This window comes from Chionomys nivalis, chromosome 2, assembly GCF_950005125.1.
Source record: "Chionomys nivalis chromosome 2, mChiNiv1.1, whole genome shotgun sequence".
NCBI classification, from domain to species: domain Eukaryota; kingdom Metazoa; phylum Chordata; class Mammalia; order Rodentia; family Cricetidae; genus Chionomys; species Chionomys nivalis.
The window spans coordinates 75,963,240-75,988,124 of record NC_080087.1 but is presented as its reverse complement, the minus strand read 5'-3'; the positions used below and the strand labels follow the sequence as shown (position 1 = coordinate 75,988,124).

At 42.3% G+C, this 24,885-nt stretch overlaps 1 protein-coding gene and 1 pseudogene across 1 annotated transcript; both read left to right on the top strand.

Moving 5' to 3' along the window:
* Positions 1-11,385, top strand: part of LOC130868671 (carcinoembryonic antigen-related cell adhesion molecule 3-like) — a 74,304-nt pseudogene extending 62,919 nt beyond the window's left edge.
* Positions 11,386-15,733: 4,348 nt separating this feature from the next.
* Positions 15,734-23,705, top strand: LOC130869333 (cytochrome P450 2A3-like). The gene is made up of 9 exons (XM_057761325.1): positions 15,734-15,922; positions 16,185-16,347; positions 17,044-17,193; positions 17,465-17,625; positions 19,291-19,467; positions 20,903-21,044; positions 21,459-21,646; positions 22,226-22,367; positions 23,325-23,705. Exons 1-9 carry the CDS (start codon positions 15,743-15,745, stop codon positions 23,504-23,506), a joined length of 1,485 nt encoding a protein of 494 aa, XP_057617308.1. The 5' UTR covers positions 15,734-15,742; the 3' UTR covers positions 23,507-23,705.
* Positions 23,706-24,885: the final 1,180 nt, after the last annotated feature.

Sequence of the window (24,885 nt, the reverse complement as noted above, 5' to 3'; positions counted from 1 at the left end):
CAGATTGATCAGCCACAAACTCCCATATCAAGACTTGAGTCCCAACTGAGAGTGATTCCAGACCTTGAGTAATATGATCATAGTTAGAAACTAATTCCTGCATTTGTTGCTTTTCTTGTCACTGTGGACAAATTCCTACTGCAAAGCAACTTTTCTTAATTTTATGGCAGATTAGGCATGCCACTTGGGGCATTGATCTAAATATGGGAGCTGGTATTTGTTCTCATTTATGGTAGATGGAAGGAGGAGGAGGAATAGAATACAGAAGAAGAGAGAGAGTCACATGCCATGAATTTGTGACGCCATCAGTTTCTCTCCAACAACCTACTACTTTCTTGCAAGCTTTTCCTCTTAGGCTGTCCTGCCACCTCCCCAAATAGTATCATCAGTTAGCTACAAAGTGTTGACATGTGAACCTGTGATAAATATTTTGCTTTCAAACAATAATACTTTGAGAATGGATAAAAGTCACCATTGTAGGGTGGCCTACATAAGAATGTTCAGTTTCCTTTTTAGTTTTCACCACTAGTTTTAGGAGGTATAGTTGCTGAACCATGTATCACATCGTAGTGCAGCAGCAAAGGACTCATCAGATGCCAGTGCAATGTTTTAGAAATAAGTGCTTCCAGAACCACAAAACCAAAATTCTGTTACAACAGAATACAGACTAAGATAGTCTCAGTGTTTTGCAGCACAGAGTCTACAGGGGTAACAGAGAGTATATCAGATAATGATAGGAAGAGAGAGGGTCAGAAAGCTTCTATGTTCTATCTTTTGTCAGTAGGACAAAAGAAATCAATTTTTTATCAGTCACAGTCATCAGAGACTATTTTAATTAGGTTTTCTACTTCAGTGACAAAATACCATGACCAAAAGCAACTTGAAGAGGAAAGAGTTTATTGTGCTTGCATTCCCACTTTACAGTTCATCATCCAGGGAAGTCAGGGTAGGAACCTGAAGGTAGGAGCTGTTGCAGAGGCCATGGAGGGGTGCTGCTTATGGCTTGGTTCCCATTACTTGCTAAGTCTTCCTTTTTATAGAACTCAGGACAACCAGTACAGGAATAGCCCCACCCACAATGAGTTACCCACTTTTCCATCAACGTCTAATTAAGAAAATGCCTTACAGTCAGACCGTATAGAGGCATTTTTATCAATTAAGGTCCTCTACTTTCAGATATCTCTAGTTTGTGTGTCAAGTTGACACAGGACTAGCCAGCACAAGGTCCATTCTTGCATTATTGAGTAGACTAATCAAAACTATCATTAGGTACACTCACCCACAACTGATAAGACAAAAATGTACATTATTGAATCTATTTTTAAAAACAATTAGTAGTTTTAAATGTTTTACATAGGAATAGACTATTGTATATTATATACAAATTTTGTATATTGATACAAATTTGAGATTAATTTTGTTAAAACATGTGTCTAAACTATTCAAGGTATTGTACATATACAGCTCATTAACAATGTAATACAAATTTTTAGTCTTTGAAAGATATTATTACCAACTGTTTAATATAATAAGGAAATGCATGTTAGTGATTAGTGACCTATTATATTTGAACTTGTAGTTACATTATGTATGTTTTCAAGGTAAAACAATGTTTTATTTTAGATAGACAGGTCATCTTCAAACAATTCAGAGATCTACAGAATATGGAATTTAAGATATTTTAATCAATAGGCTCTTTTTTATGTCAATAAGACATGTATACTTCTGGCAGCACCAGTCTACTTCAGAGAAGGTAATGGGCATGGGAAAAAATCCACTCGGGGGGGAAAAAAAACCCTTGCCTTGACTGTTGACAGTATGCTGTCCTAATTTGACAAGCAGGACAGAAAAGAAAGCAACTGCCAAGCATTGTCAAGACAAGGAAGGATAGCCCTACAGAATATCCTGTTTCACAGAAAAGTCTGTTAGATATGCTAGGCCTGTAAGCTGAAGATAGATAACCCAATGTTGTAGAGGAACTCTGGGTAATTGTCTAGTAAGCCAACTGTTTCTGGTATTTCTCATATTTTTTGGAAGCCGCTTGCCTGCACTTCCTTCTTTCTCAGTTAATATTATTTCCTTCTTATGTCTGTGAGGGGGATTTGAAGAATAGATAGTTATAGTTATAGTTTTCCTTTTTTACCTGACACAGAAAGCAAGCTATGACAAAAAACAAATTTATGACAGGATTTGGATTCACCAAGATAGATATTGATAGGATAGATATTGAGTATTTTCTCTGAATTTGTCAAATGCAAGTGGACTGAACATTGTTGATGTGTTTATGTCTGTACATATTATATAAAGTTATTGTATTTACTGTATGTAGTTTTTCTTATATTAGTACTAGCCTTATTTTTTAGAAAAAGGAAAATGCAGTAATATTTCATTTACTTTAATAAATAAAACTTGCCTGAAGATCAGAGAGTAAAACAGCCCCACTGGTCAGTCTTACAGACCAGGCAATAGTAACACACACATTTAATCCCAGGAGTCACACTAGTTTGCCATAGAAACTGGATGTTAGTAATGCTTGTCTTTAATCCAAGCCCTAGAAGGGAATATAAGATGGGAGGAGACATCTCTCAAACACAGTCTCATTTCTGAGGATTCCTAGAGGCAGGATTACCATTTCAGACTGAGGTAGAGGTAAGAGCCAGTGGCTGGCTGTTTTGCTTTTCTGACCTTCAGGCTGAACCCTGAAGTTTTTATTAATCATGCTGCACACAACCATAACCACATCATAACAGATTAACATACTATTCCTGTGGTGTGTATGTGTGTTAGGAAGGGTCATGAGAAAGGGAGGGAAGAAGAAACTAAGATTCACGAGAGACCCTGGAGATAGTTCTCTGCCCTATGAAAGACATCCTAGGACACACAAATGAGAGTTTGTGTTATTTTTCCTTCTGAGTTTGTAGAACCTCAATTAATATTGTGTACTCTAAATCTTTTCATTTCCCTGTAGATTTTGTGGTTATATTCTTTCCTTTTAGAGCTGAACAAGATTTAATTTTAGATACACACTAAGTTTTCATTATCCCTTCACCTGTTGATGAAGTGCTTTGTTGGTTCCTTGCTTTAGTGAATATAGCAAGTACCTCTACGGTAAGGTATGGGATTCACTGGGTAGATGCCCAGAAGAGAAATAGCTGGTTTCTGTGGCAGTTTGGGTTTGCAGGGGATTGTTGTTGCTATTTTCTTGTTTGTTTTTAAGGAACCTCAAAAATTATTTCTATCGTGAATGCATTTATATATGTAAATAAATGTACACATGTGTGTAGTTTAACATGGAGAAAGGAAATGAAGAAAGTGTAACATTAGGTGGTGAGGAAGGGTAGAATGCAGCTATAGGAAATATGAGCCATGAAAGAGGATGCAAAACTAATTGTTTTTCTTGTTTCTTTAGTAAAAAAAGAAAGGTATCTTAAGAGAAGACCTAAGATGAAGAAGGTGACACCTTCAGTATTCCTAGAAATCTTACCACTTCACATGGGACGCTTGCTTAGTCAACTAAATTCTCATCATTTTCCCTGTCTAGTTCTTGCCACATAGCCCCAGGCTGTCCCTAAATCCTGATTTAGCTGCTGAGATTACAATCGTGGGTGTCATGCCTGACTCATGCTCTGCTCTTGGAATCTGCATGTAAATAAAACGAACTCAATTTTTAAATGTGAGAGTCCAGACATCCAAGGACAGAGTCAGATCTGTGTGGTGGTATCAACACACATAGAAAGAGAACAATAACCTGCAAATTTATTTGGGGCCAGGATAGAAGTTTTATAGATATTTGACATGAAAAGAATTGGCAACTTTTTAATTAACATTCTTAAGGCAGCATCTCTAATGGTGATTCCTATTCATAGGGTGGGGTTCTAAGTCTCTCTGCATCTTAGACATCACATCGTAAAGTCTGGATAAATCAACATAATCTAATCTTTCATTACTGTTTGTATCTAGAGTAGATAACAACGTGTATTGCATCCTATAAGATTTGGTTTACTTGTTTTATAGTATTTTATTGAATAGTCATGCTTAAATATAATGTGTTTGAATCAAATCCATGCCTCATTCCCTCCCCTCCAATTCCTTTCATATGCCCCTATCGTTTTTATCATATCCTCCCAACAGCACATTCTCTCTCTCTGTCTCTCTCTCTCTCTCATGTGTGTGTACGTGTGTGTCTCTCCACACACATACACACACACACACACACACACACATACACACACACAAACACACACACAATAGTCCTCATTTCTTAAATAAGATGTGATTCATGGGGATGAAAGTCTCAGGGCTTAGTGGAAAAGTTGCAGGGCCTGTATGCATAATTTCCTTAAATACGCTGAACTAGGGAAGTAAACATCTTACCTCTGAGCTTCTTTGGACAGGTGTAAGTAATGCACAAGAAATTGACATTCCAAGGTCAAAAAACAAAAGTCTAAAGGAGAGTTCATGCAAAAGAACAATATAGAGAAGTCTATACTTTATAAAGATTCCCTATAAACTGATTGTTTCTCAGATTCCACAAAGAATATTAAGCTGAGGGACAGTTGGGAAACTCTAAATGGGAAAAAGGGTGATAACCCTTTGTAGAGTTTTCATGAGTAGATTCAATATAACTCTATTAAGTGAATCACTATTGATAAAAGCCAAGAGACAAATATTGGGGTTCAACCTGAAGGTCAGAAAAGCAAGACAGCCAACCACTAACTCTTACCTCTGCCTTAGTCTGAAATGGTGATCCTGCCTCCAGGGATCCTCAGAAATGAGACTATGTCTGAGAGATATCTCCTCCCATCTTATATTCCTTTATAGGGCTGGGATTAAAGGCATGCACTACTACTGACTGGTTTCTATGGCAAAGTAGTGTAACTATTGGGATTAAACATGTGTGTCACCACTGCTTGGTCCATAATACTGACCAGTGGGGCTGTTTTACTCTCTGATCTTCATCCAAGCTTTATTTTAAAATATTAATGAAATATCACTACAGTTCAGATGAGAGATTAAAAATTATGTAACTGTACATCTACCAAAAAAATCTGACTACTGATGGCATAATACAGGGACATTTTGATTCCACAGGGTTCAGATTTTAGTATAAACTGATCTCCTACAAGCTATGTAGGCAGGATCTGGATCCAAGGTCATAACCCTTTGACTTAGCACCATGGTACTGAAATGGGCCTTCAGCATCTTTACAGTACTCTACATGCATTGACTGCTCATCTTGATTGTTTGGAAGAGAGCCAGTAAGGAAGGGAAGCTATTCCATGGCACCACACCAGTACTGTTTTGGGGGAATGTATTACAAGTCTGTGTTGATGCCTTATTTCAATTCATCCTCAAGGCGAGTGTGTTCATTGCTTCTATAGCAATGAAGTCAACAAAGAGCATAGATGAGTACACACAAAAACTCACGATTCCTAAACAAATATTCAGAAAGAAACTTTATGAAACTTGGCATTCTAAAATTACAGAATCCTAAAATGAAGAGGAAAAAAATTTAGACCCTGAGCACACTAGAACAGAGCCCCATCTCCTCAGGACTCTGGATCACATTCTAAGGATTTGGGGAATTTCATTTCTTTAAGCACAACTTTTCTTTTAAAATTGTCCTAGACTTTTAAGATGCTATAAACCTAGCATTTCAAAAAGAGAATATGTAGATCACAGAATCCATCAAGTCAAAGTCCATTGTTTCACAAACAAAACTAAGCAGTACAAAATTAGGGACATGTGCTACCCAAAGTCAAACAATCATTTGGATGCCTTTTCCCCCAATAGCCCTTCTACCTTTCTCTATTCTATGTTTTCATCCTCCTAGAATTTCTACCCTCTACATTCCTTGACTGGGTGTCTCATTATTTTGCAATTTACTCCTTCCTTCAGTATTTTCCTTCATTCTTAGCTCCAGGAAAAATATGGCTCTATGTTCACTGTGCACTTTGGTCTAAGGCCAGTGGCTCTCTTATGTGAACATGAGGCTGTGAAGGAGGCCCTTGTCGACAAAGCAGATTGTAACATGGAGGGTCTGGCCTGCTTGTTGTTGGGGTTTTTGTCCTCCCACCAGGTACCCCACAACTGCTTATTCCCAAAGAAAATCACACATAGATCTCTATAAGTTATAAAGCTGATTGGCCCATTAGCTCTAGCCTCTCACTGGCTAACTCTCACATCTTGATTAACCCATTTTTCTGATCTATATTAGCCATGTGGCTCAGTCCTTTTTTTCAGTGGGGCAGATCACATCCTGCTGCTTTGGTGATCTGGGCAGGAGTGGGAGGAATCAATTTCCTCCTTCCCAGAATTTTCCTGTTCTCATTACATCATTTTTACTTCCTGTCTGGTTTTTCCTCCTATATTTCCTGCCTGGCAAATCAGCGTTTATTTATAACATGATTGACAGAATACAGACAATTCTCCCACATCAGCAGATGACTTCAGTGACTGTTGTGAAATGCCTACACTAGAGACCTTCAAGGTCATCGTAAGTGTCATCAATAAGGACAGAAATGACTGCAATGTACTCAGTGTATTGAAGAGTCTCTGACAAGTGATTCATGAATCACCTACATTGATTCCCTTGAAAAGGATATGAATGTTCTGCTAATTTTGCAGCTATAAAAGCTAATAGATGGAAAGGCGAGGTAATGTCACACAGAATGTTGAGGGATAGTTTGCTTTTGAATTCTAGAATTTAGACTCTAAAGTGCTTGCAGTGCTATTTTTTTTTATCTTACTTGTAATGAATTACTGTGTGGTAATATTTGCGTACCCCCTAAAGCCTTTGCAGCCAAACTTAGTGCCTGTCTGCCAATATGCACATACAATACCTGTCACCAGAACCTGCATTTAGTAATATTTTTGTTTAGTGTTAACTATGCTTAAGCTATTGGCTAAACAATATTGCCAATAATGTGGTTTTTATGTGATTTTTGGGGCCTGAGCAGCCAGGAATGAATGAACAGCTTCTGCCTACACTTCCTCCTCTGGATCCTTGATGTGAGAAGATACATCATCAATCCAGATCTTCTAAAGTGGGAAGAACCACCTTTAATCTGTTGGCAACCTATATAAAGGACATGGAACAAGGTAGCTGGCTTTCTTTGCCTGTTTGTTTTCACTGGCACTAAAGCCTACTTCTTCATGATTCTTGCAGATTCTGAAGACCAGCTGAAACATCCAACCTCATGGACTGAACAATTACTGGATTCTTGGACATTCCATTGGTGTGTAAACATATTGTTTGGCCAGTATCTAAAGAATATTTCTAACTAGCTCTTATATTTTAAATTAACCAATCTCCATTAACCTGTGCATCACCATGAGGTAGTGACCTACATGCAAAGTTTCAGCGGGCTCTGGTGGAGGTATCTGTCTCCTGTGGTGTCTACATGGCTTCTCATTGACTCTGCCTACTTTCTCCAAGCATTCAGTTTAGTTTTCCTGCCTAGCTCTATTCTGCCCTATCACAGGTCAAAGCAGCATCTTTATTCATTAACCAATAAAAGCAACACATATACAGAAGGACTTACCACACAATATCCCCATTTCTGTTCAAATAAAAAGGAAAGTTTTAATTTTAATATAGTAAAATCACATATAACAAATCAAGTATCAAGCAAGAGCTACAGTTACAATACTTATATCTACTTTATCTTTTATCATAACTAAGGAAAACTATCATTATAACTATCTATTCTTCAACCCCATCAAAGAGTTCAGAAGGATATAATGTTACCTAAGTTAACCGGAAGTGCACTGGAAGCAACTTCTAAAATTCCTGAGTGAGGTAACCCAGACCCAAAAAGATGAACATGGGATGTACTCACTCATTATTGGTTTCCAGCCATAAATAAAGGACATTGAGCCTATAATTTGTGATCCTAGAGAAGCTAAATAAGAAGGTGATCTTAAAGAAAAACATATAGTCATCCGCCTGAATATGGGAAGTAGACAAGATTGCTGGGCAAAAACTGGGAACTTGGGGGTGGGGTGGGATGGGGGTAAGGGGAAATGGGGAGAGAAAAGTGAGAAGGGGAGGATGGGGGAAGCTTGGGGGAATGGGATGGTTGGGATAAAGGAAGGGTGGATATGGGAGCAAGGAAGTATATATTCTAATTAAGGGAGCCATTTTAGGGTTGGCAAGAGACTTGACTCTAGAGGAGCTCGCAGGTGATCAGGGAGATGTCCCCAGCTAGTTCCTTGGGCAACTGAGGAGAGGGAATCTGAAATGACCCTATCCTATAGCCATACTGATGAATATCTTACATATTACCATAGAACCTTCATCTGGTGATGGATCGAGATAGAGACAGACACCCACATTGGAGCACTAGACTGAGCTCCCAAGGTCCAAATGAGGAGCAGAAGGAGGGAGAACATGAGCAAGGAAGTCAGGACCGCGAGGGGTGCACCCACTCACTGAGACAGTGGGGCTGAACTATTGGGAGATCACCAAGGCCAGCTGGACTGGGACTGAATAAGCATGGGATAAAACCAGACTCTCTGAACATGGCGAACAATGAGGGCTGATGAGAAGCCAAGGACAATGGCACTGGATTTTGATCCTACTGCATATACTGTCTTTGTGGGAGCCTAGCCTGTTTGGATGCTCACCTTCCTGGACCTGGATGGAGGGGGGAGGACCTTGGACTTCCCACAGGGCAGGGAATCCAGACTGCTCTTCAGACTTGAGAGGGAGGGGGAATGGAGTGAAGGGAGTTCGAGAGGAGTGGGGAGAGGGGGAGAGGAGTGGGGAGAGGGGGAGAGGAGTGGGGGAGGGGAGAGGAGTGGGAGGAGGGGGTGGGAAATGGGAGGCGGGGAGGAGGCAGAAATTTTTCAATAAAAAATAAACAAATAAATAAATAAATAATAATAAAAAACCTTCTAAGTATCTTTCCATAAACGAATAAAGTTAAATAAATAAATAAATAAATAAATAAATAAATAAATAAATAAATAAATAAAACTCTAGAGTAGGCAGAGACATCTCACTGCCTGGACAGTCACCCAAAGTTCTTCTGTATCATTGGAGCACCCATCTTTAGCCTAACTGGCCCATAATATCTGGCATACTTTTTCACAAAGCAGGAAATTTTAAAAACAGTTTCACTTATATTGGCAAATTATCAGTCACTTCCTTATGTGTGCTGCAGAATGTCTGGCAGACTTTTTTATGAAGCAGGAACCCTGAAGGATCTTTTCAGCTTTAGGCAAGTTTAGCAGTCATTTCTCTCTGGGTCTTGCATGTCCAGTTTGTACAGCATAGCATCAAGCAGTCCAGGAAAGAGCATTTCTTGCCCAGATGGCTAACCAATGTCATAAGTTGCTCATCATCCTCTTGAAGTAGAGTGGTGCTGACAGGAGCAGATGAGTCTCATTGTCATGAAAAGTCTAAGTTTGTACTTAAAGTTGACAACCAAGAATAGTCATCACGTATTAGCTGCATGTTAGTGGACTTGCATGTGATACTTCCTTAAAAGAAGACAGCATGTACTGGTCAAAAAAGCACCCCTTTTCTTTGTGAACCTGGCCTACTTTTAATTCAACATTTCCTAGCTTCCATCCATGATAGAGGACATGCAGTAACTGCCTCTGTGCCTGACTTGTTTCAAGTAAACTAATTCCTCCAGTTCTACCCATTTTGTGGCAAAGGACAGTTCCCTTGTTCTCCAAAACACCATGTATATATACCATATTTTGCTAAAATATACTTCAAATCTACAAAGTTTAGCATAAAGAAACTTTAAAATTACAATTTTAAGACCATCTATGCAACAGACATATTGTTGAAAGTCAGAGTGTACCTTAAAAGTCTTAGATTTGAGAACTTTGGCAGCTCACTCTCTATGTTTCAGTTTAAACTTCAGAAACCAGCACCTTAGCTTTCATTGTTTCTTCTGGACTTACTTAATCCATCTTTCCTCCTTTCACAAATACATCTCTTCTACACAGAGAAAAGGGTAAGATAAAGGCTCAATGGGGTTCTTTTGTTGGTGATCCACTTTGTTTTCAGGATAAAAGTGACCCCAACAGAATTAAATTTCAAGGAGTTGGTCCTCATCACCCTCAACCTCTTCTTTGCTGGCACGGAAACTGAGTTCCACCTTTTGCTATTAATTCTTGCTGCTGATGAAAGGTCCCAAGGTGAAGGGTAAGTTTCACTCTGAGCAGCTAATCTGGTACCTCCCATACCTGCTCGGAAGCATAGCAATCTCAAAATTGTAAAGTCCCACAGCTGTAGCATGTCTTCCTTTAATGATCTCAGAACAGGGGCCTTTACCTCTCTGATTGTCCATGTATTCGTTCTCTGTGGTTGTTGAGACTGAGTAGCCTGTATTTATCATCTGACCTTCTTGGTCAGGGCTTCTGCCCAGAGTGGCTTCCACTAGACTGACATCAAGGAAGACAGTGACTTTTTTCTGCTTTTCCAGTTCCCAGAGAATCTTCCTTGATTTCCTGGGCCCAAGCTTGTTTTCTACATCTACAAATCTAAAGCAGAGCAACTTCACATCTCTTTGTTTCTGTTACCTTCTCTCCTAACTCTCACCTGCCTGCTTCTCTAGATTCAGATACATGACTACTCATAGCCAATATGGATAATCTGGCTATTCTATTCATTTCTCAGAAACTTAGTGAGAGATGCCAAGTCCCCTCTGACCTTATATCATCCTTTGTACATAATGTTGAAGACAAGGGTTTGAAAAAAATGTAGGGGTTATTTGTTTACTAATGAGCAGAAATGAAACTGGTCGAGGGCTATGTATAAATCTAAACCCAGACAAGCATGTGCAGGTACCAAATGCTCATCTGTACACACTATGGATCCATGTGTCTGCTAATGTACACCATAATGGACACAAAAATATCCACTTAGTTAGAAATAGTCATTTCTTGAACATATATTCACACAAGCATAAATATGGAGTTAAGCACCACATTGAACATACACATGGTAGACATGCTACAATGGGAACATCCTAAAACACGCATGTATTAAGATGTTTACCTGCAGAGAATGGTGAGTGTGAGACCCTCACCCCTTATTCTCAAAAAGGACAAAATTTTCCCAGCAGAATGTTTTAAAATTAGAAACACAGACTAGCTTCCTTTTCCTTTCCCACTTGAGAAATTCCAAAGCACAAGGACACTCAGCCAGTCACCTGGTAATAAAGGAAAACAAAGAATAAACTAACATAGCAGGATGGGAAAAAGCAAAAGACCTTGCACCCATGCCAAAGCGGCTCTGAAAGGCCTTCTTGTAGTATCACCTTTCAAAAACTAACCCGCAAAGGAAACTTTTAACTTCTCTCTTTACCTTGCTGTTTCAGGGTTTTGGAGGAGAAGTTCCTGGCTAGCCTGTACTTGCAATAAAGGAGTTAACCTTGCATTTTGCAGTCTGGTCTGCTCTGGGTTTTTGGTGGTTTCCCTCGGGGGGTCGTGATCTAGGCACATCAGTGAGCATGTACACACACAGAGACACCCTCAGATACACAGATATGAAGATGTTGATATGAAGTATATACCCACTGATTATGTTCCCATAAGAATCCAACTGAGATTGGTACAAATACAAATTAATCATTCCACATGGGTATTGTAGTGCTTTGAATGAGATTTGTCCTACAATGGTAGCTCTGTTGGAGGAGGTTTGGGTGGTATAGCCTCCCAGGGGGAAGTATGTCACTTGACCTTGGATTTTAAATTAAAAGTCCATATACCACTTTCCGTTTGCTCTTAGCTTTGTGTTTGGGGTTGAAGAGGTGAGTGCTCAGTCTCCTGCTACTGCCACAGTCCCTGCCACTAGCTACCATGCTCTCCACCACCACCGACAATTCCATCTGAAATGGTAAGTCCAAATAAACTCCAGTACTTTGTCTTAGTCATGGTGTGTTATCATAGAAACAGAGTAGTAACTAGTACACAGATGTCGCAACATGCCTTTCCACAGAGACCCCAAACATACTCAAAATGATACATAGGGAAGAATGTGTAAACAAAGCTAAGCCAGGAAAAAGTACCTATTGTAAATTACTTGTCAAAATGATAATAACATGAAGACATCCATGAACACAGAGAACTCTTGGGGACCACAGTGACTTGCTAGGAAGGAGAAAGAAAATAAGTGGATAGTAAGGTAAAGGGAGGGAAGATAGACAGCAAGGCAATGTCCCGTGCAGGCTTCAGCTCTATCAGAACAGTCTAAACATCTAATAATAATCTATGCTTGCTCAGAAGTTGCTCAATAGAGCACCAGTCTTCCAGAACAAATTTCCTAATCACAGCTGCAGAGATAGAAGGGTAGTAATGATTGACTTCAGTAAATAAGTATTGGGAAAGGAGGTTTCTCAAATACTCTCTTCTGGCTGGTCCTGGAGGCACTCAAAACAAGACAGGCTGTTGCTATAGTTCTGCCTTTCCCCCATAACTAGATGTTAGGACCCTGTTGCTGAAGACACCACCAACTTTGGCTGCAGGACATAGATCAATCTTGAACTGACCAGGAAATTGTCTCCTTGCTGGCTAACTTTCATAGTGCTAGAAGATGTGGGGCAGAGAATTCTGGGGAAGAACACTTGGCAATGGTCTTAAACTGCTGGACCCTCTATGCTACGATGAAAACCATAGATTACAAAAGGCAGATTGAGGTTTAGAGTAACATCAATCCATCTCCTTTTTCTTATAGATTAATAAGCTGCAATAACACTTGGAAAAATAGCTAATATTTGTTGGTTTTATGTATTAACTCATATATTGATGGGGAATATCAACCAATCACCTTGTTTGTGGGGTGTGATCCCCCGGGGCCCCAAATAGCTTATAAAACCATCGATGTGGGCTTATTTTCCCTCTTTGTTTTTCCTGTGCTTCGCGGGAACTCTGGCTTTGTAAGTCCCCCCTTTTCTTACCCTTATTAAAGCTGAATATTTTATAATAAAGCTAGCCTGGTTAATTCTAGTTGCTGGTCATTTACACCTCTTCAATATATTACTACCGAGAGATACATAAACTCAGTCCTAGAACCCATAAAATTCAGTTTGTCAATGAAGTCAGCTCTTCAAGAAAACACAACAAAAGAGAAGATTTTAGGGAGATTGACTGGATTGTGAGGTGGTGGAGGGTGGTATCTGCCCAAGTCAGGGTTCCATTTCATGCCTTACCCTTGATCTTAATCACTCAACCAGAAAGGGTACTGAGGTCCATCAAAGGGGATTTTCTACATCACCACTAACTCACTCTGGAAGCCTGTCTTGTGGTACATTCACTTGCCCATGTCTCTTCCAGGTGACTGCAGGCACCCACCCCTTGTTCGTGTGCCCATGTCTCTCCCACGTGACTTCAGTTTCTGCTCTAACATTCATGGGCCCACAAAAATAATTAAGAGCAAATGCACTTGATCTCTCTTGAGCTTTCAACCTCAGTTCCCATTCTGGTCCTCCCACCCCATCCCCTGTACAGATCACGGGAGCCTGCCTGAACACTTGGGCTCCTTGCTGGTACCACCTTCACTGAGAAACAATGTCTCCAAAATGGTTCCTTTTCTCCTATTCAAGTGGAAGTAGGGGGGAGGAGAGGTCCAGGTTTGGGGCTGGTGCAGGTGCAGGCTGGTAATAAGGATTAAGGAGAGATTGCTACCTGCCAAGCCTAGGCTAATCCCATTCCCTGCCTCTTTCTCCTCCAAACTCAACAAATAGCTTTCCTCTCTGCGTTTCATGTCTCTCCAACCTGTCTCAGAGTCCAACAGCCTAGAATAAAATGAGCAACATGCTAGCTATAGAATTTCCAGCCTCACCACCAGAGGTCCTTTCCAGGATCTAACTCAGGTCAATCTCAGCAAGTACCTGATGTTTATGTCAGAATCTGCTGGAACCAAATCCAGAGACTGTATGATGGCACACGTATGCCTTCAATTCAGGTAATTCCAGTAACAGCTTACCTCCACTCCCAAGATCCCTCTTAGCCTAAGAGGTGATTCTACTAAAATCCCCTTGGTGTCAAGTTCAGTGCTAACTTCTTTCTGGCCTCAGTGCTTTCTGGGGACAATCTCAATGCCAACCCCATCCCCTCCCTCCTGGGTCTGCTTGAAACTGACATAGTAACTGCTAGTGTCTTTTCTTTTGTCCACTGCAGATCTCAATCTCAGCACCCACCCTGTCCCTGAATGACTCCTAGAATGAGGTGGGACATGCAGTGAAGAAAAAAACAAGTCAAATTACAAATCCTTTATGATCTTGGCAATCTCAGTGAGGTTGAGCATGTGACAATTTCATAATTATTAACATTCCATAGATGGGATACACATAATCTTACTGGGGTACAGGTTTATCAAAAGGTAACTACCCTAATTATTATAAAAAAAAAATCAATGTTGAAAAACAGTGGACTATTCCTTTTCTGTGGCCAGCTTTAGCATCCTAGGGTCCTCTTTTGTTTCCCATGCTGAATGATTACCTAAGCCCCTCCCCCAATCTCACCTCCTGCTATTAACATCCCCAGGCAGTGCAGACATCAGTTTGCTTACCACACATCCCAATGTTGACCTGCTCCATGTTCTCCTGCCACTGGCCGGGAAAAGAAGTCTAGAAAGAGAAAGCTGAAAATGTAGGCTAAGGAAGATTTTGATGGCTTTGGCTTACAGGTTTTTCATGTATGTGGCCCCCATACCACCCTCTGTGTCCTATTCTCAGTGCATCCATATATAAAATAGGGAACTTTTGTAAATTACAACAGCCATGAGCCAGTGAACCTGGTAGCCTTTCCTAAGGATCTGGATAGGAATGGGGGTACTTTTGTAAATTAGAACTTCTCTACTGTATTGGTGGTTGTTATCATCATTCTTCAATGACAGACCCTTTGATGACCATGATCCTCAGATATTGTCTCTAGTACTGTGCAAAGTTCCTTTGAAATAGGACTCTGGTCTTCCCCAACTTTTCTAGATTCTACATTCCTATACACTAGCCTTAGGAACTTCCTTAATGGTTCTGAGTATCAAATATAGTCTAGGGCCAAAACCAAAGTATATCCTGCCTGGGTACAGGTATTTACTCCAAGATCCTCTTGGAATTTCCATGTGTTTCTCCCAGGTACTCCTCATCCACAGTCTTGCTTCAAGATCCAAAACCTACAGTCCTGAAATCTCCCCTTCCGTAAATCCAGGACTCTCTTAATTGAAAGGCTCAGGAGTTAGGGGTAGTGATGTTGGCCTATAATCCCAGCACTCAGGAGGCAGAGGCAGGTAGATTTTTATTATCGACATATTGAGCTTCAGGCCAATCAGGACTACATAGAAAGAATTTGTCTCAAACTAGAAAGAAAATGAACTTCCAAACTTATAGCCATTTCTCCTGTTTCAAGCCAATGAGACCCTAATATCACATCATTTTGGTCTCTTTCCAGGAGAACCCACACCCAGAGCTCAGAAGGGTATCCAATGCAAATGTCATGAAGGATTCACTTCTGGCTTCTGTCTACTGTCCTTTTCTTCTGTAACACATAGCCCTGGAGTACTTCTTCCTCAGACGTCACAAATTCAGTCCACTCCCTCATGCGGCCTCCTCCTCTTCGATTTTTGGCTGTGTCTCAAGCTAGTTGCATGATAGGGGGTGGTAGTCTGAAGGTGAAATAAAACAGTTGCATAATCAAGGCCAAAGGCCACCCTTTCACCTTGGATGTATAAGAGCAAACTACTGCAGCCATCACCATCTGCTTGTCACCCTCATCGGCCACCATGCTGACCTCGGGACTGGTCCTGGTGACTGTGCTGGCCTTCCTCATCGTCCTGGTCTTCATGTCTGTCTGGAAGCAGAGGAAATTTTCAGGGAAGCTGCCTCCAGGACCCACCCCACTGCCCTTCATCGGGAACTACCTTCAGCTGAACACAGAGCAGATGTACAACTCCCTCATGAAGGTGCCACTGGGCAAGGCGAAGGGTAGAATGGGGCACAGAGGGATGCCAGATTTGATAGAGGCTTTGTAGTAGGGTATTGACCCTAGGGGGTGTAATTTTAGGCTGGGGGAATTGTGAAGAGCCAGCAACCAACTCCTACGCATGTGAGACCACATCTTGGGGCATCCCGTCTGATAGCTGTTAGAACTCCAGAGAAATGAATCCCAAACATGTCATCAAGGTCTGACCTGTTACTCTAACTTTGCTCATCTACTTCCATCAGATCAGTGAGCGCTATGGACCCGTGTTCACCATCCACCTGGGGTCTCGCCGAATTGTGGTACTATGTGGACAGGAAGCAGTCAAGGAGGCTCTGCTGGATCAAGCTGAGGAATTCAGTGGGCGTGGCGAGCTGGCCACCTTTGACTGGCTGTTCCAAGGCCATGGTGAGGGGGACAAGATACAGGGGAATGTGGCAGGGAACAATAGGAAGGCTTCAGTAACCTGCCTTCTCCCTAACTCTTCCGTCCACATCACTGCCTCCTGCTGTGTTGGGTATTGGACCCATTGCTTCCTAATCTTTCTGTCTTTTTCTGCCTCTGTCTCCTGACCCCTTCCCTCACCACACACACACACCACCCATGCCTTGTCTTGCATCTTGGAATTTTCTATCTGAATCCTGTGCTTCTAACATGCTCCGGAGATTTCCCCCACCCTATCCCATTATTCATAGTTTCTGTGATTGCCCGGAATGCTGTCTCTCTTCCCTTTTTCTGATTTCTTCTTCCACTGTCAGGGCATCACTGAAATCTATTTCCCAGCCCGATATCATGGCAGAAATCTCGTTTCTTCCCAGACTCTCTTTGTCTCCTCTCCCTATTTCCCTCTCATTATAATTATTATTATAATTATTCCCTCTCAATTATAATTCTTTCACAACTGTATCCACACCCAGATCTCTCCAATCTCCTTTCTCTCACCTGTGCCCTGTCCCTCTGTCTCTGTGCCTCTGGCATCTGTCCTCCTTCTGTCTCCATCTTTATTTTATTCTCTAACTCGCTCTTGGGTAACAGCAAGGGTGGTCAGTATTCAGCCACATCCCTCTTCGCTGACCTCTCTCTGCCCATCACTCTCCTTCCCAGGTGTAGTCTTCAGCAACGGGGAGTGCTCCAAGCAGCTAAGGCGCTTCTCCATTGCCACACTGAGGGACTTCGGTGTGGGCAAGCGTGGCATCGAGGAGCGCATCCAAGAGGAGGCAGGCTTTCTCCTGGAGGCATTCAGGAAGACAAATGGTAAGCAGAGATCTGCAAGTTCTCAGCACCAACCAAGGGGAAGACACCCTAGGAAAAACAGAACCAACCTCCTGGATGGGAACTAGGCTAGGGAAGAGAGTCCTGGTCCTGCTGTGGGGCCTGGTGTCCTGGTTTTGGTGGAGTTGAAGGACTCCACGCTGCAGCAAGTGCTCATTTTGAATTATCTGATACAAAGTATCTGATGCTATCCATCATGGAAGCCTTTTTTAAGCTCCAAGGTCTCGCTCTCCATCCTCCTCCTTACCTACAGGTGCTCTTATTGACCCTACATTCTACCTGAGCAGAACAGTGTCCAATGTCATTAGTTCTATTGTTTTCGGGGACCGCTTTGACTATGAGGATAAAGAGTTCCTGTCACTGCTGAGGATGATGCTGGGAAGCTTCCAGTTCACAGCTACCTCCACCGGGCAGGTAACTTGTTTCACCTTGTCCTACCACAGACCACAGCTGCCAGCTCACTCCAAAACTGCCAACCTCTTTCCAATAGGTACCTTCAAAGCAGCCTGGCAATTGCGCCTGAACCAATGTCAATACACAGTCTCTATAGCTGCTCCTGAAATCAGAAGCAGCAGTACAAGCAGATATGCACACACAGACAGGAAGAGAGGGAAGGGAGGGAAGGAGGGAAGGAGGGAGGGGGGAGAGAGGGAGGGAGGGAGGGAGGAGAGAGAGAGGGAAAAAGAGAGGGAGGAAGGAAGAGAGAGAGAGAAAGATAGAGAGAGGGGGAGGGAAGGAGGAATAGAGGGGGGAGGGAGGCAGGGAGAAAGAGAGAGGGAGAGAGAGAGAGAGAGAGAGAGAGAGAGAGAGAGGACATTACCATGATATTTTATTTTACTCTCTAACCAAGGTTGCTACAGGAATTCATGCTGAATACTCCAGCCCCCTTCAGTTTCCAAGTGCCTGGTGCTGCAAAATTCAGGTCACTCAAATCACGTGCTATAGGCAAAATATATGGAGCAAGTCCATTGAACTATGTAGATGAGTGTTCTTTACTCAGCCATGGAAATACATAAACTCCTGCATCTCTAAGCAAAATTTCTGCAGACTGTCCCTCAAACATCCCAGTTAAAGGTCCTCCAACACAGCTCACTCACACATCTAAGAAGGGTCCTCCATGCAGCCATTTGAATAGCAATGCAGGTGAACATGTGAATATCAGCACTATTTTAAAATACCTATTTTATATATTTTTTGGACAAGCATATATTGTATATTGAGCCAATCACCCCCATGACCCCTACTTTCCCTTTTCTCATACCTCATTCTCCTTTAGTTCTCTTTGTCCTCTCAGACAGATATTTTTACTTCCAAGTGATACACACATACACATATATACATAGATACGTGCATACATGATTTAACATATGTCTACCACAAATGAAAAAAATACATGAGTTATTTCTCTAAGACTGCTTAAATTTTCTTAATATAGTTATCTCCAGGTGGACCCACTTTGCTGAAAATGTCATAAATTTGTTTTTAATGACTGAAGAATAATTCAGTTGTGTATATGGTTCACACTTTCCTTCTCCATTTCCTAAGTGCTTTTGGACACTTAGGTTGATTGTGTAATTCATCTATTGTGACTATCCAGCACTCATTGAATGTTGGAAAGTCTGTTAGAACTCACCAATCCAAACCCCATTAGTGTATGAAGAGCTGTCCCTAGCTGAAGTCATCAATCTCCTAAACATCTACATAGGTAACTCCTACCCAACCACCTAAACATCTGCATAGGTAACTCCTACCCAACTTCCTAAACATTACATAGGTAACTGCTATCCAACCACCTAAACATCTACATAGGTAACTCCTACCCAACAACTGGATGCTTCCCACTCTAGTCTCACTTGAACACCCCAAACCTGCATGTGTTCCCAAATCCATCTCACTTAAAACCTTGAGCAATAGCCCTCACACTTAAACTATAAGAAGTCTGTTTCCACATGGCCCCACCTGGATCTCTAAACTCCTGGATAGGTGATGTGAACATCTGTCGTCCTAAGACAGATGTCACATCTGTTGGGTTTGTCTAGTGACAGCTGCGTTGGCTTCTCATCCCTTTCCCACCACCAGCTCTGTGAGATGTTTTCTTCAGTGATGAAGCACCTGCCAGGGCCACAGCAACAGGCCTTTAAGGAACTGAAGGGGCTGGAGGACTTCATAGCCAAGAAGGTGAAACAGAACCAGAGTACCCTGGATCCCAATTCCCCAAGGGACTTCATTGACTCCTTCCTCATCCGTATGCAGCAGGTAAACCCAGAAGCCAGGGAACATGATGGGAGGAACAAAGCCAAGTAGGGTAAAATCAGGGACAGGTAGGAGGGAGTTAACAGAGGACAACTCATCAGTCCCCTTGCTATAATCCTCATTCAACTCACTGCTCCACGTACTACCCCTTGTTCTCAGGAGGGCGTACAGGCTGAGAGAGCAGCCAGTGTACAAGGCTGCCCTGTTCCAGGCACTGTTTCAAAGGCTTAGTTTTATTCACGTACTTAGTACCCACAACTCTTGAAAAAGGTTGAGTTTCGACTCCCATTCTGCAAATGAGAAGGCTGCAGCCCTGTGAAAATAGGTGACCTCCTGATGTCACAGCAAGAAGGCCATGCATTCTACCTCACTGACTCGGGCTGGTGCTTTCAGATAACACACCATTTGTTTCTGCCTGTGCTCATAGCCATTTACAACTGTGTGACCTGAGCTTTACTGTGACCCCCTACCTGTTTGTAATATATATGGAGATTTTGTCACTGTTGGTTTTGAGACAGAATCTTGCTAATGTAGACCTGACTGACTTGAAACTTGCTATGGAGGCCAGGATAGCCTCAAACCTGTGGCAGTTTTTCTAGGTATGCTTTCTGCAGGCTGGGATTACCAGTGTGTGGTGCCTGGCCAAGATGAAATTTCATGTACTCTAAAGTGCAAAGGGCCAAGGTACCAGTGTATGGTGCCTGGCCAAGATGAAATTTCTTGTACTCTAAAGTGCAAAGGGCCAAGGGGTGGATTTTTTTTTTCAGAGAATATTAAAGACTATAATTAAGAAATAGGATCCCAAGCCGGGCGGTGGTGGCACACGCCTTTAATCCCAGCACTTGGGAGGCAGAGGCAGGCGGATCTCTGTGAGTTCGAGACCAGCCTGGTCTACAAGAGCTATTTCCAGGATAGGCTCCAAAACCACAGAGAAACCCTGTCTCAAAAAACCAAAAAAAAAAAAAAAAAAAAGGAAAGGAAGAAAAAAGAAAAAAAGAAATAGGATCCCATTGCTAAAACTCATTGTCTGAGGGCTGGAGAGGTGGGTCAGTGTTGTGAGCACTGGCTGCTCTTCCATAGGACCTGGGTTCAATTCCCAGCACCTACATGGCAGTTCACAGCTATCTGTAACTACAGTTTCAGGGAACACAACACCCTTGGAAAACACCAATGCACATTAAATAAAAACTGACAATTAAATTAGACATTAAAGATCAGATAATCAACTAAGTCATGAATTAGAGAAGAGCACTGGATTAGGGCACTGGATCATTTCCAAAGCTCTAGAATGTGAAGAGAAGCTGTCATCATCATAATCCCTCCTCTCACCTTAGGTCTGGGTCAAACAGAAGTGACTTAGAACAGGAAAAGAGGGTAAAACAGAAGGGCACAAAGAGCATAAGGAGTGGGTTGGACTTGAATTCTTCCCTCCCTGCAGGAGAAGAAGAACCCCAATACAGAGTTCTATATGAAGAACTTAGTGCTAACTACACTGAACCTCTTCTTTGCTGGTACAGAGACTGTCAGCACCACCCTTCGCTATGGCTTTCTGTTGCTCATGAAGCACCCAGATGTACAGGGTAAGGCTGCAAGGGGAGTGATATAGATTCTAAACATGCTTCTCTGATCAGCCCCAACATCTCTCAAGAAACTGGACTCTTCGATTGCTACTCCCTTCTCTGCAGAGACAGACAGAGAACTGGTGGGCACTAGCCTCTAGTTGTTGAATCAACAGATGTGTTGATCAACTGAACCTAAAGGACCTACTTCTCTGTGCCCCAAACCCTGCCTAAATCTCATTTCTCACAATTCACATGGTTCTGGTATGATCCAGTTAATATGAACCTCCTCCAACAATGCCTATGACTTGCATGTACTGAAAATGATTGATGATGTCATACACTCCTTAATGGCCTCCATCCAGTTCTACACTTTTGTATTATCATTCTTAGGGTAAGGTTCTTGGATCCTAAACATATGCCTCTTCTTCTCAGCCAAAGTCCAAGAGGAGATTGACAGGGTGATTGGCAAGAACCGGCAGCCCAAATATGAGGACCACTTGAAGATGCCCTACACAGAGGCTGTCATCCATGAGATCCAGAGATTTGGAGACATGATCCCTATGGGGCTTGCTCGCAGGGTCACCAAGGACACCAAGTTCCGGGACTTCCTCATCCCCAAGGTGCTGACTTACCTACCCTATTGTAATCTCCAGCCTTCTTCATGGCCCCGCAGGCTCTCTTCCTCATTAGAAACCACCTAACCCCCTCTAACTCTATCAGTTACAGGTTTCTTTCTTTGCTACCACATCCCTCCAGCCTCCTATGTAGAATCTCCTATATCTTGGGTCTCCCCCGAGAATTTCTGAACCAGAAGTTTCAACTCCATGCCTCTCAATCATCAAATCTCAAGACATAAACTCAAATTTACCTAGATCTATTAGAGACAGGAATGACATGTCTGCCATGTATCCTGTTTAGGAATACATAAATCCAATACCTTTCAGTTGTTGACTTGAGAGACATGAAGCACATATCCTTCAACCTCCCACCACAGACCACAGACCCTATCTTACCCATTCATTCTATGTCCTATAACATTAGACCCACATCTCCTGTCTCAAGGATGATGACCTCACATTCCTCATAGCCCCTTCCTCAAAGCCCCCTCAACTCCCATATATTATATTTATGTCACCCCTATGGGCCAACAGGACACTCATCCAAATCTATCTTATCAATCAAACCTTCCTCTTCAACAGGGCACTGAAGTGTTTCCAATGCTGGGCTCTGTGCTGAAGGACCCCAAGTTCTTCTCCAACCCCAAAGACTTCAACCCAAATCACTTCCTGGATGACAAGGGGCAATTTAAGAAGAGTGATGCATTTGTACCCTTTTCCATAGGTAAGAGATCACTGTCTAGTGCCAGGCCACTGCTCACACCAACAGAGATACCTCATCTCTATAGCTCCATCTTGGAAGATTCTGTTGGATCAAACCCTCAGCCAGTCAGTTGAAACTACCATACTTCCCAAGCCCTATGTATCTGAACCCTGAGGAAGTGATGGTCAAACTGTAGAGATAGATTAGGGGAAATGAAGTCTCAAACTAAATCAGAGGTCTCTCTCAGGTCACACAACCAGTTCTTAGAGAGATGTGGCAGCTGCCTGTGGTGGCAGTCATCTTTAATCCCAGCACTCTGGAGGCAGAGACTGGAGGAACTTAGTGAGCTCAAGGGTTGCCTGGTCTACAGAGGGAGTTGTAGGACAGCCAGGGCAGTTGCACAGAGAAACCTGTTTCAAAAATTAATAAACAGGAAGAAAAAAGAGATAAAGAAAGAAATGAAGGGAGGGAAGAAGCAAAGGAGGATGGAGGAAGGAAGGAAGGAAGGAAGGAAGGAAGGAAGGAAGGAAGGAAGGAAGGAAGGAAGGAAGGAAGGAAGGAAGGACAGATGTTGCTACATGGCATCCATACTGGAGAGTGCCTCTGTAGAGAAGGAAATTCACATTTCTCATTGTCACAGCCTGGTGAGGATCAACTCACCACAAGTACAAAGGAAACTGAGGCTCAGAGATTAGAGCCTCCTTTCAAGGTCTCAGCCCTTCCTCATATGGAGAATACAGAATAGGGATTTGCTATAAGGATGACATTAAGAACTGGCTTCACAGCAGGGCAGTGGTGGCGCAGGCCTTTAATCCCAGCACTCGGGAGACAGAGGCAGGTGGATCTCTGTAAGTTCGAGGCCAGACTGGTCTACAAGAGCTAGTTCCAGGACAGGAACCAAAAGCTACGGAGAAACCCTGTCTAGAAAAATCAGAAAAAAAAAAAAAAAGCTTTACCCTTCCTGTTTTTTCTCTTTAGGAAAACGGTACTGCTTCGGAGAAGGACTGGCTAGAATGGAGCTTTTTCTTTTCCTCACAAGCATCCTGCAGAATTTCTGCTTCAGATCCCCACAGGCACCCCAGGATATTGATGTGTCCCCTAGGCTTGTGGGCTTTGCCACTATTCCACCAAACTACACCATGAGTTTCTTGTCCCGTTGAGCCAGCGCTGGATAGGGGTAAAGGGAAAGATGGAGACCAGGCTAGTAGGGGGTTGGGATTTAGAAGGGATCAGAGGGACATGAGAGAGAGAGGATATGACAAACTTGCTGAAGATAGACTGTCATTTCAATGACAGGGCTGGAGAAAGGGGAAATTTATACTATGTTGCAAGTAATAATAATAATAATGATAATAATAATAATTAACATTACATACTTAAGTATTCTTTGTCAAGTTTATGCTAAAGAGTATTGTGATCTCAACACTCACAAAAGCATGGGAAGGGAAGAGAATTCATGTCTGTTTTACTATTGAGGCACATTCTTGACCTTATAATGTTTGCTTAGTCTAAGTTTGCTGAAGTCTCAACAATTCTAAGAGCTCAGTACTACTTGAATGAAGGCCAGTGTGCATTGGCCTTGGGAAGATTTTCAAATACCACCACATGTCAGATAAAACAACAAGAGCTCAGTATATTGCCACATCATACTGCCCATAGGTATTTCAGAGCTTGGGGTGGGCTGCCAACCTGGTTTCACCATCAACTCACCCACACTTCAATCTACTTTTGTAGAACTGATTACCAGGGCATCATCATCCAAGGCTTGTTGGTTAAACTCATTGTATTTGATTAAGAATCCATCAGGAGAACTGGAATTGGGCCTATTAATGAGGTCCTTGGTGGAGAAAGACATTTTCAGAGATAGTCAGGAAAACTTAGGGTCAACACACTGACATGAATGTGTGCTGATTCATGAATGTGTGTAAGTGCACATTGCAGGGATGCACACGACCACATCTTCTGCCACGAGTTAGTTTCCAAAGGCCGAATGTTTGCTTACCAACCTGGGATCAGAGCCAGTAAAGAGTTTTAGAAGCATGTGCTCCAGTGGCACTAGTATAATTCTGATGAGTGGACAGCTGAGCAATGCACAGTCTCGATGTCGGTGGATACATCAGCTGCACCTCCTTTCTTATTTTTAAGATGTCAGCATCAGGCAGACCCACGAGAAAATGTGGGAATCAGGGCATTGAGATGGTGTCTATGGGAACTGCATTGCAAGCCCTCTCTGGTGCAAATTCCAATCGTACATGCTGCAGATGGTTCCTGGGGGACTGATAGAGAGAGTAAGAGAGTGGGAAAAGATGGTTCAGTTGGAAAAGTGTTTGCCAAGCAATCACGAGAACCTGAGTTTGGATCCTCAGCACCCATCAAAAGTCAGGCCTGGTGACACATGCTTGTCACCCTAATGCTGGGAGGGGGGTGAAGGCAGTCCAGTCCAATCAGATCATGAATTCTTAGTTAAATTAGAGGTCCAGTCTCAAAAAGCAAGGTAGAGAGAGACTGAAGAAGACATACAGTGTTGTCTTTTGGATTC

Excerpts from the sequence above, each read along its gene's own strand:
- LOC130869333 (XM_057761325.1), top strand. The coding sequence starts at position 15,743 with ATGCTGACCTCGGGACTGGTCCTGGTGACTGTGCTGGCCTTCCTCATC. Across the intron at positions 17,626-19,290 it reads CAGCTACCTCCACCGGGCAG|CTCTGTGAGATGTTTTCTTC; the intron begins GTAACTTGTTTC and ends TCCCACCACCAG. Across the intron at positions 21,045-21,458 it reads GAAGCACCCAGATGTACAGG|CCAAAGTCCAAGAGGAGATT; the intron begins GTAAGGCTGCAA and ends TCTTCTTCTCAG.